Genomic DNA, 12,289 nt, shown 5'->3' with positions numbered 1-12,289 from the left:
TGCTGAGTCAAATGGTATTTCTATTTTCTGACTTTTTGAGAAAGCACCTTCCATATTGGCTGCATCATTTTACACTCCTGCCAACAGTGAATAAGGGTTCCAGCTTCTACACAACCTCACCAGCATTTGTTGTTTGCTGATCTGTTGAACTTTGTTATTGTTACTGGGGTGAGATGATATTTCATCGTTATTTTTTCAGCACCTCTCTTAAGCCCTTAGGGATTTTAAACATTACTTCATGTGTTTGTTTACCATTTGAATGACTTCTTTGGTGAAAGGTATGTTCATATCCTGTGCTCATTTTGTGATTGGCTTGTTTACCTTTACCTTGTTGAGGTGCTGCAATAGTCTATAAATTCTAGATATGAGTCCCTTATTAGATGTATCATTACCAAGCATTTTTTCCCAGTCTGTGGCCTCCCTTTTTATGCTGTTGGAGAAGTTTTTGGATGTGCATAGGGATTTGATTCTTAAAAGATCCCATTCAGCTATTTTATCCTCTCCTGGTGGTAGGTTTTTCAGGATACTTGGAAGACTGTTCATGTTGTGGATTAGGGCTTCTAGAGTTCTTCCAAGTTTTTCTCTGATGAAGTGTATGGTCCTTGATCCATTTTGAGTTGTTGGGTGTTTTTTTTTAATATGGTGTGAGATCTGAGTCTTACTTGAATGTTCTACAGATAGTTTTCCAATTTTGCCAACACCATTTGTTAAAAGTATTTTGTTTTCCACTGAACTGATTTCCTCTCTCAAAAATCAGTTGACCATAAGTCAATGAGCTGAATTCTAGGTTCTCAGTTCTAGTCTGTAAAAGTAAGCATCTGTCACTGTACCGGTACCCCTCTGTCTTGAATACCACAGCTGCATAGTAGGCTTTGAGATCAGGGATTGATATGCCTCCTATCTTGTTTCTCTTTTTTCACAGTGCTTTGCTTATTTGGAGTGTCTGTCCATTCCAGATGAAATTGAAAATTGCTTTTTCCATCTTGTTGAAGAATGTAATTGGTATTGAATTGGGATTGCATTAAACTTGTAGATTGCCTTTGGAAGAATTGTCATTCTCACAATATTCAGTTTTCCTATCCATAAGCATGGTAAATTCTTCTATTTCTCCAGATCTCTTATAGTTTCTTGTTAATAATGTGAGTTTGTGGGTTTGTTTGTTTGTTTGTTTGAATAGGCATTTTGTGTTTCTAGTTAGATTTACTCCTAAATATTTACTCTTGTGGCTAACTATTGTGATAGGTTGGGGTTTTTTTAGCTCCATTTCTGTATTCTCTTTGTCACTGTAGAGAAATCCAATTGATTTTTGTATTCTTTTTTTTTAATTATTATTATTATTGTGTGAATGTACCGTCAAATCAGATTTGACTGGTACAGGAGGAGATTGTGCCTCCTTCCCCAGCAGAGCATCTGGTGGATTCGAACCGTGTGACTCTGGGATTGTGGTTGCAGGTCCTTGCCACTAGGCCACCAGAGCTCCCCTGATTTTTGTATTCTGTTCTTGTATTCTGCCACATCGCTAAATTGGTCAACTATGTCTGGCTGAGGTTTTACGATTTTCTAAGTATACTATCATATCATCTCCATGTAGTGATACTTTTACCTCCTCTTTGCCAGTTTGAATACCTATTTCCTTCTCCTGCTTTGTTGTTATCACGAAGACTTCTAACATAATTGAATAGGAATGGTGATAGTGGGCATCCTTGCCTAGTTCCTGTCCTCAAAGGTAATGCCTTTAACCTTTCTCCGAACAATGCTGGTTCTCAGGTTTGCTCATATCCTTCTTACTGTGTTGAAGAAATTCCCCTCTGTTCCTATTTTGTTGAGTATTTTAATCAGAAAAGGGAGTTGGGTTTTGTCAAAGGCCTTTTCTGCATCAATTGATAGGATCATGTGGTTCTTGTTCCTTGCTTTGTTAATGTGATGAATTAAAACTGATTGCTTTTCTAATATTGAGTCGTCCTTGCATACCTGTTATGAATCCCACTTTGTCATGGTGTACTATTTTTTTTATGTATTGTTGGCTTATCTTGGCCAGTATTTTATTCCGAATTTTTGCATCTATGTTCATAAGAGATATCGGCCTATAATTTTCTATTTTGGTGGTGTCTTTACCAAACTTTGGTATCAGGATATGTTTGTTTCATAGAATGTATCTGGGAGAATTCCACCTTTTTCTGCTTTCTGAAATACTTTACATAGAATTAGTGACAGTTCTTCTGAATGTTTGATAAAATTCACTTGTAAAACCATATGGTCCTGGGCTTTTTTTTGGTTGGAAGCTGTTTTATTACCTTTTCAATTTCTACTTTTGTCATGGGTCTTTTCTGGTGTTTGTTTTCACTCTGTGTCAATTTAGATAGGTTGTGGGTTAATAAGTATTTGTCTATTGTCTCTAGGTTCTCCTATTAATTTGAGTATGTTGTTGTTACTGTTATGTGGTGTCACATCATCTGCTACTCAGTGATGTGTACAACAGCCATAAACCCTGCGCTATCCTGTGCCAGTATTATTTGTCTCTGACACACCTCTCTCCATTACCCCAGTCAATGAATCAATCCATCTCATTGAGGATATTCCTCTCCTGTGCTGTCCCTCCACCCTCCCAAGCATGACATCCCTCTCCAAGGACTTCCTTGCAGCATGCCCAAAGTATGTCAGATGAAGCTTCAGAATCCTTGCCTCCAAGGAGCACAGCCTGGTTTCACCCTCTCTAGGATGAACCTGTTTGTTCTCTTAGCAGCCCATGGTATATTCAATATTCTTCTCTAACACCATAGCTCAAAGGCATCAATTCTCCTTCTATAATCCCTAGTCATTGTCCAGCTGTCTGATGCATAGCAAGTGATTGCAAAGACTATGAACTGTATCAGGCATACCTTAGTGTCCAGACTGACATCATTGCTCTTCCATGCCTTGGAGAGGTCTCTAACAGCAGACTTTCTCAACGCAGTATGTCTTTTCGTTTCCTGGCTGCTGGTGCTCCATTGTTTACCTTTTTATTTTAGTTGGTTCTATGTGACATTGTCTTATTCAGATTATTTGTGTTTTTCTTTCTTTTTCTTTGTTAGTTTTGATAATAGTTTATCTACTTTATTGACCTTTTTGAAGACTCAACTCTTTTTATTGATGGTTTTGTTTTTCTGTTTTCTATTTCATTTATTTCTGCCCTAATTTTTGTAATTTTTTTTTAGAGGGTCTTGGGTTTTCTTGCAGTTCTCATTCAGTTTACTGGAGATGTTGTTTTAGAGAGTTAATTATCATTCTTTCTTGTCTTTTGATGTGTTTGTTTATTGCCGTAAATTGACCTCTGATTACTAATTGGGCTGTTTCCCAGAGGTTTTGGTATTTTGTGTTTTCATTGTCACTTCAAGAATTTTTTAAATTTCATTTTTTATTTCTTTTAGTACCCAGACATGTTCAAGTTAGGGGTTGTTCAGCTTCCAAATGTATGGGGTTTTTTTCCTTTATCCTCTTGTTACTCATTTCTATTTTTATAGCATTGTGATCTGAGAAGATGCTTTGTATTATTTCTATGTTTTAATTTATTGATGCTTGCCTTGTGACCTAAAATGTGATCTTTTCTGGAGAATGTTCTATTCACATTGGAGAAGGCATACTGCGCTTTCTTAGGATGCATTAGCCTGTATATATCTGTGAAACTGAGTTGTCTTATTATGTGCTTTAATTATTGAGCATCTTTGTTCAGTTTTTTTATGGTAGTTCTATATTTTCTTAAGAGTGGTGTACTGAAGTCTCCTAGGATTACAGTTGTGGAGTCTATTTCTTTTTTTCAATTCTGTTACTGTTTGTTTTGTATATTTTGCAGCTCTATCATAACAACAACAACATCATCACTTGATGCATAGATATTTATTATGGTTATGTCCTCTTGTTCTGTTGACCCTTTAAGCATAATATAGTGGCCTTCCTTGTCCTTTGTGATGGTTTTTGCATTGAAATCTATTTTATGAGAAATTAATCTAGGCTTGGTTTTTTCTGGTTGCTGTTTGCTTGGTTTATTTTTCCCCCTCCCTTTAATTTTTGGTCTTTATCTTTACTTTTCAGGTGTGTCTCTGGTAGATTGCATATTGATCAATTTGGGTTTTATCCAATGTGCTACTCTTTTTCTCTTCAGTGATACATTTTAAACCGTTCACATTCAGTGTAATTACTGAGAGGTAAATCTTTATTGCTGTCATTTTGTGGAGTTCTTTTTGGTGTTGCTGCTGGTTACTTTTGTCCTTCCTGCTTTCTGTGGCATTTCTGTAAGTAAGACTTCTCTCAGTGTTTCCTGTAATGCTGATCTTGTTTTTACAAACTCCTTTAGGTTCTGCTTTTCTGAGAATATCTCAGTCTTCATATTTTATGGATAGTTGTGCTGGGTATAGTATTCTTGGTTGACATTTGTATTCCTTGAGTGTTTGATATATTTCATTCTACTGTCTTCTTGCTTGCATGGTTGCTGCTGAGAAATCAGCATTTTATCTTATTTGCTTCCCCTTGTAGGTTTCTCTTTGTTTCTCCCTAGCTACTTCCAGAATTCTCTCCTTATCTTTTGTTCTGGTAAATTTGACTATGATATGTCTTGGTGTTTTTCTTTTGAGCTTTATTCTATATGGGATTTGCTTAGATTTTTTAATATATATTCTCTCATTTTTCATTATACTGAGAACAGTTTCTTCTAATAATTCTTCCAAAATTTCTCAGTGCCTTTACCTGCTTCTTCCTGTTTACAGGATTCTGATTATGCACATGTTATTCCTCTTGATGGTGTCCCTTTAAAAAAATTAGCTTTAAAAATTTTGGTTTATTGATGATATTTAAAACCAAAAAGTAACTTTTATCATAAAGTAATTTTTTCTTTTTATTTCATGTGTGTGTGTTTTATTTTAATTGTAAAAAACATGTATGGGGACCCAAGGGGGTGAGGTGTGGGGACAGAAAGGTGTGAATGGGTAGGAATGAAGTCACAGGGTTGCACAATTTGGTGGGTGGAGGGAGTAGGTAAAGGAAATGAGAAATACCCAGCGGGGACCAGAAAGGTAACGGTGGGCATAGTTAAATGGTGATTATTGTTTTTTTAAAACAAAAAGATTGTCTTTTTTTATTTATGGGTTTACCATTTGGATATAGGGGTACAGACTCTCTGACTGCTTCATGCTGAATGGAGACATTGATTGCTATGAAGGAGAAGGGGAGCCCACTTTAATACTTTACTGATGGAGTTAAGTTGAAGCTGCTTCCCTTTTTGTTCAGATTGAAAATATTTTCTTGACATTTTCTGCCCTCTGGACTGCATGATGTCTGCGTGAGGGAGTCCAGTGGGAGTGGCTGGCTGAACTTTGAGGCTCCATACACCTTCAGTTCCTTAGCTGGCAGTTATATTTCCCTTTTATCTCTGGAACCAGGCTTAGGGTTCATGTTCTGGAACAAGACTCAGTGTTCAGGTTATCTATAGGAAAGAGAGCAAACCTACAGAGAACAAATTTGTGAGCTACAAAGAAAAGGGTTTTGGATGTTTTACTTACAGGTGTACTGGAGAAGGAATTGGAGGAAAGTGGTTTAGATAAAGTTCCTCATACGTACAAGGCGGCTCTCCCCAAGAACCTGGTGTTTCTTCCCTGCCAGGTGGTTCTGCCCAGAGGCTGGGCAGCTCTCTGCAGGGGCTGGGTGGCTCTCTCCTGCCAGGTAGCTCTCCCCAGGGGTTGGGTGGCTTTCCCCAGCCAGGTGGCTTGCCTAAGGGGCTGGGTGGCACTCATTAGAGGCCAGGTGGTGCTTCCCACAGGCTTGGAAGCTCCCTCCCCACCCCGACAAAATCTCTGAAGTCCAGACCTTGTGCCCTACCTATGACTGTGGCTAGGGGCACCATTTCTGCCTCTGGTGCCACCATTATTGCCCCTGCCTCTCCACAAAATGGTCTAATTGTAACTTGCAGTAGGTATTATTACTTTCCCTTTCCACAAATGGAGAAGGGGCTTCCAGAGTGAACAGACCCACTCAAGGTTGAAAAGTAAAAGGCAGTAGAACAAGGACTCAAACCACGGTTGTCTAAAGGCAGGCCATGAGGCAGCAAGCTTCCTGCCACGCTCAGATCAGCCATCTTTCGTCTTCCAAGCAAAATCCTGCTGAAGATCATTTTTTAAATGGCCAGAAGTATACACTCAGGCTGCAGGCCACATGCAGGGCATTTCCACTGCCCAAACCGTAAATCCTTGACACAACAATTATTCTGGAAATCTTTGAGATTTATGTAATAGGGAGATGAGAAAATACTGCCATCCTCTGTGTCATATTCCTGTATTTGTTTTATCACTTCTCCTAGAATTGAGATGGTTGTCTCGTTGCTTTTCATTCTCAACTAAATGTTGGAGGGGGGAGGTGTTTGGTCTATTTTTTTATTATGTACATGATTGGTCACTTGTAATGTTAATTATCAGTGAGTCAAAACGCAGTGCCTGATATATTTCCTCATAGAACTTGCCTTTGGTCGCAAAGTAAGGTCTTTTTCAGTTTCTCACTTATATTTAATTTGAAAATTTTCTATTTCTTTGATTAAGCAGTCCCTACAAGGCAGGATATGGAGAGAGCAGAAGGAAGATTAGGCAAAAATCCTCCTGTAAGAAATTAGACTGTGCTCAGTGAGGAAGACATTCAGTACATGGAGCAGAGGCTACAAAATATTTCCAGTCCTGCTGTTGAAACAACATAAATAATATGTGCTGGAAAATACTCAAAATCTAACACAATATGTTTGAAGTTCATTTCTTTAATTAAGCTGGTGCTGTAGTCTGCAGGGATTTGCACTTCTAAAGCAAAAGGGGCTCCTTTCTGGCAGTTCAAATCCACCAGAGGCTGCAGGGGAGAAAGATGGACAGTCTTCTCCCATGTGATTTATAGCCTTGGAAAACCTGCTGGAGATCCAGCTATGAGTCAGTTGTAATTTAATGGCAATAAGTTTTGAGTTTTTCTTTTAAAATCAATGTATTTTCCTCCTCTGAAGTTGTAACTCTCAAAGGCCCACTCTCACTAGAACGTGGATCAATCTGGGTCTTTCTGCTTTAATAGTTGAGGTCGGGAAACATTTCTAGGTTCCCAGCTGTTGCTTGTGTGACCATACTTTGGGACCCTCTATTTGATGCACAAATTGTGCTCTTTAATTTTGACAATAATGATATAGTTGCTGATATAGTTTTCATAGTTTGTCTAAAACCTTTTTGATTTTTGAAATTCTGTGACAACAGTTGCTATTAGTATTTTTAGAGAACTTTGGTGGTGGCTTAATGGTAAGGAGTCATTCTGCCAAACCAAAAGCATGCAGTTTAAATCCACCAGCTGCTCTACAAGAGAAAGATGGGCAGTCTCCTCCCGTGCAACTACTGCCTCTGAAAACCCGCTGGAAGATCAGCACTGATTTAGTTCCAGCATTAATAGGGCGGTCTGGTAAGTAGTTGTACTCCCAACCTAAAGGCATAGTTCAAATCCACCAGCTGTTCCATGAGAGGAAGAGAGACACAGACAGAGAGTGTCTCTTTGAACTGTGATGACATAATGCATAGGGAGTTGCACTCCTAACCCCAAGTTCAAGCTTCTCTGCCAATTCAAATTCACCATGTCTCTGCAGGAGGAAAAGGGGCAATCTCCTTCCATGCAATATATAGCCTCCTTGCCAAAACTGAGGAGGACCTCATGCACTTGCTGCAGAGGGTCAAGGACTGCAGCCTTCAGTATGGATTGAGGCTCAATGTCAAGAAGACAAACATTCTCACCACTGGACCAATTGGTAGCATCAGGATGGATGGCGAAGAGATTGAGATTGTTCACAGCTTCAGTTTCCTCGGCTCCACGGTCAACACTCTTGGCACCAGCAGCCAGGAAATAAAAAAATGTATTGCGATGGGAAAGTCTGCTGTTAGGGACCTCTCTAAAGTACTCAAGAGGAACGGTGTCTCTCTGGAGACTAAGGTGCGCCTGATACATGCCATGGTCTTTGCAGTCACTTGTTATGCATCAGAGAGTTGGACAGTGACTAGGGAGGATAGAAGGAGAATTGATGCCTTTGAGCTGTGGTGCTGGAGAAGAGTATTGAATGCACCATGGACTGCCAAGAAAACAAACAGATTCATCCTGGAGAGGGTTAAACTAGGCTACTCCTTGGAGGCAAGGATTCTGGGGCTTCATCTAACATACTTTGGACATGTTGTAAGGGGAGACAGGTCCTTGGAGAGGGACATCATGCTTGGTAGGATGGAGAGACAGCACAGGAGGGGAAGACCCTCAATGAGATGGATTGATTCGGTGACTGGGATAATCGGGATGGTTGTGTCAGAGGCAGTGCGGTTGGTGCAGTATAGAGCAGGGTTTAGGGCTGTTGCACATAGGGTCGCTATGAGTCTCAAACGACTAGACGGCACATAACAACAACAACAAAAAAAAAACCTTATTGCAGGTCAATTATAGAATCTATTCCAACTCAACAGCAATGGGGTGAAGTTTTTCTCAAAAAGTAAAAAAAGATAGAAACTTGTGATCAGATGGAATTCTGGTTCCATTTTAGCCTCTGGTACATTCTACATATTTCCTACAAAAATAGGGTAATACCTGCCCACCTGGGTCGGAGCCAGGCCCATCTGGGCTGGAAATAGGTAGCCTACTGCTGCCCTTCCTGCTCCTGATGCTTCTACTGCTCTGGTACTGCCAGATACAATACTGTCCCTTCTTTCCCCTGACCGCCACACTGGGCCTCGTGGGCTTCACCCTCCTCCTCAGTCTCCTGGCCTTCGCTATGTACCGCCCGTAGTGCCTACACGGGCCCTTGGCAGTGTTGCCAGCCCCTCTGGACCTCGCTCACCAAAACATAGTGGGAACTGCTGCCTGCCCAGGCCCGCCTCTCCGGCTTGCTTTTTCCCCGCTGTCCTGGAATCGAGGGCTCCAGGGGTCAGTGGAAGCCATTCCCTGTGACCTTCAATGCACAGAAGCCACTCCTGGAGCTGATGGCCCTCAATCCCCACTGACAGTAGACTCCCCAGGGTCAAACAGCTGCTGTCATTGCCTAGGCCTTGGGCAAAATCAGGCCACCCCTCTGGGTCCGTCTTAGTGCACTGCCTGAGGACTTATCCACCTCTAGTCCCTAATACTCCTTGGGCTGACCTGGGGACTCAAGGACTGGGAGACTGGTGGAAGAGAGAGGTGAGAAGGGCACATGGTTGTTCCTTGGAAAACGTACAGATTTTAAAAAACTGTTAAGTTTTTTAAAAAAAAATTAAAAATAGGGTAATACTTGGTTTTAGAATAGTGTGAAAATTAAATAAGTTATGCAAAGTACTTAGCACATCATCTGATATATGCTAGCTATTACTGTTGTTCTTGTCACCTGACTTGACCATCTATGTGTTTTGACTTTTTTTCCATAGGAATGGTTAGATTGGCTGAACTCAAGTCAACAGCTCAGAATTCCAAGCCCATTAAGACTCCTACTACTTTGCCAGATGACATCATCACCCAGAGGGAAGATGCAGAGGGGAGAGTAGAGGAAGAGGAGCAGGAGGAGGGTGCAGAAGAGCAGAATGAGGCTGAGACTGCTGAAACCCAGCCTCGGAGGCGGAAGGTAGCCAAACCTCTGGAGACAGTAACAAGGGTGGAGCCAGAGGAGAAGGCCAGAGCAAAGAGGCAGAAGGACTTTGATTTATCAGAACAGAATGAATCCAGTGATGAGGAGAGCCAGAGAAAAGAGAGACCTCGTGCTGCAGAGGAGCCCTGGACTCAGAATCAACAGAAACTTCTGGAATTAGCATTACAGCAATATCCAAAGGGATCTTCTGACCGCTGGGACAAAATAGCCAAATGTGTCCCATCAAAGAGCAAGGTGGGTGAAGTGGGAATAACAAGAGGCCTCTACACTGGCTTTAAAATACCACTGACAAGGGCTGCAGGCAACACTGCCCTGTTCTTCTTTCATCTTACTATTATCTTTCCATTTACAGCTACCTCTGTGAGCTCCTATTTACCAACTCCTTTCCGGTACATCTCTCTTTGTAGCATGAACAGCCTGTGAATCTAGATTAGTGTGCATAAATGCTTCTAGATATTCATTGAGCAGGCTGCTTCGTCTTTCTCAGGGCTAATTCCATTTGTAGAGCATAGTTTTTACCCACAGTTGACCTGGCCAGCCTCTGGGTGGCTGCCTGAGGGTCACTGGTGCGGATGTCCAGTTTCATGTTCACCATAAATTTAGCCTGAACGACCTGTATGTCAGTAGGACCTTCACCGCTTGAGGAAACTCCCTTTACTTAATGTGGGAAGATTTTTCATAAAATTATAAACCCCTCTAGCTTGGTCTTGCACCAAGGAGCTGTGTTAAGATAGAGGATGTTACCATGAGAACCATCAGTTCTCTAAGTTCATTTTCACTAAGTTGTTGGTTGTTGTTAGATGCCATTGATTCGACTTTTAAGTCATAGAGACCCTGTGAACAAGCAGATCTGAACTTGGCCCTGTGTACGCTATTTCATCAAAGGCGCTGAGATGGTATTAATTGGTGTGGGGTCATGCGAAGTTAGCATTTTGGATTCAACTTACCCTCTGCATCCTTGACAGTTTATGGACTATTTCACATGCCTTTAGCCCTTCCTATTAACCCTCTATCATTGAGTTGACTCATAATGACTCTGGAGACTGCCCAGCCTTTTCTTGTGAAGCAACTAGTGGATCTGAGCATCTGCTCTGTTGGTTAGCAGTGCAGTACATAATGGGTCAGCACCACTAGAGCTCCTTTTATAGCCCTGAGTATCTACTAAAATTCGCCTTCAGATAGTTCTGAAGTAAAAAATTGCAAGAAGGGAAAAATGAGATGCACCTTATGGAAAACCAGCCTCCTACCTCTGATCTTTGGTATTTGGAGCCAGAGAGCTTCAGGAGATGATCAACTCGGGTCTTTATTGACACAGACTCCTAGGGCCCCTTTCCTCAAAGCTTAGTTCTCAAAGTGAGGCACCAGGGACACTAAAAAATCACAATATCCAGTCTTCTCTCCTGTCATCTTCCACTCTAGCCCCTGGGTACATTGATAATAATTTACTCTTTTTAATTGATATTTTGTGTTGGAAAATGCTTGTGGCCATGCATGTCCCAAAATGTATATAGGTCATGTTGTCTGTCACCTACTTTAAAATAATGAAGTTGAGAATTCCTGGAGAGAATTATAAACCACTAACAGTTGTTCTGTTTGGAAAACATTGGTTCTTTCTGTTTCTCCAGCTCTAGTGCCACAAGTTATTATTTTCCCAAAATTCCTCTTGCATCTCTCAGGATACAGGCATGTATGTGCGTGATGGATCGACAATGGTGTGTAGAGTGAAGGGACTGCAACTATGGATTCCTAACCTTAGAACACCTAGAATCTCATTGCCTTAGGCTTTGAGAACCTTCCTGTTGTCAGTCAGCAATGAAAAAGGCTTGTATTATCCTGCAGGTGTTCTCCTTAAGCCATAACTTTGGAACCAGGTCCAAGAGAGGCTGTCTGCTGTCTCACCTGTGTGGGGCCTGGTTGTGGGGTCTGCCGGAAAACCCTGGGCTGAAAGAGGAGCATGCCCCTTAAGAGAAGGGCATTCTTTCCCGTGAGAGACTGCTGTAGAGAACTCACTGTGTCTCCTGCTCATTTTACATGCTAGTGATTGACTGTGTGCACCTTCATGTGCTATGCTGTTAGGAATAGAGTAATTATTAAGGAAAGGCTTGGATTTATATTTCTAATTTTAAACTAGTGCCTCATTCAAAACAGGCAGATGTTAGGTGCCCTGGTGACCAAATGTGTAATGTGTGAGATTGTTAATCAGATCATAGGAAGTTCAACTACACTTCTAGAGGAAGACTGTAATCTCCTCCCATGATGATTGACAACTTCAGAAACCTGATGTAAGGTCGCTGTAAATCAGAATCTACTTAATGACCATGAGCTTGGGTTTGGCCCTCCTCTGTTGTTGTTGTTATGTGCCGTCGAATCGTTTGCGACTCATAGCGACCCTATGTACAACAGCCCTAAACCCTGCTCTATCCTGTGCCAGTCGCACTGCCTCTGACACACCCATACCAATTAGCCCAGTCACTGAAATCAATCCACCTCATAGAGGGTCTTTCCCTCCTTTACTGTCCCTCCACTCTACCCAGCATGATGTCCCTCTCTAAAGATCTGTCTCTCCGTACAACATGTCCAAAGTATGTCAGACGAAGCCCCAGAATCCTTGCCTCCAAGGAGTAGCCTGGTTTAACCCTCTCTAGGATGAATCTCTTT

The 12,289-nt window shown here is 41.4% G+C and overlaps 1 protein-coding gene across 1 annotated transcript in view; it reads left to right on the top strand.

Moving 5' to 3' along the window:
- Positions 1-12,289, top strand: part of DNAJC1 (DnaJ (Hsp40) homolog, subfamily C, member 1) — a 277,615-nt gene that overhangs the window by 263,894 nt on the left and 1,432 nt on the right. The window contains exon 11 of the mRNA XM_006887057.1: positions 9,414-9,865. Coding sequence (XP_006887119.1) covers positions 9,414-9,865 — 452 coding nt within the window. The remainder of the gene's footprint in view (positions 1-9,413; positions 9,866-12,289) is intronic.

The sequence above is a fragment of the Elephantulus edwardii genome, unplaced genomic scaffold (assembly GCF_000299155.1).
Source record: "Elephantulus edwardii isolate Elephantulus edwardi_28Jun2011 unplaced genomic scaffold, EleEdw1.0 scaffold00054, whole genome shotgun sequence".
NCBI lineage: Eukaryota > Metazoa > Chordata > Mammalia > Macroscelidea > Macroscelididae > Elephantulus > Elephantulus edwardii.
This window is presented reverse-complemented; position numbering and strand designations above follow the sequence as displayed.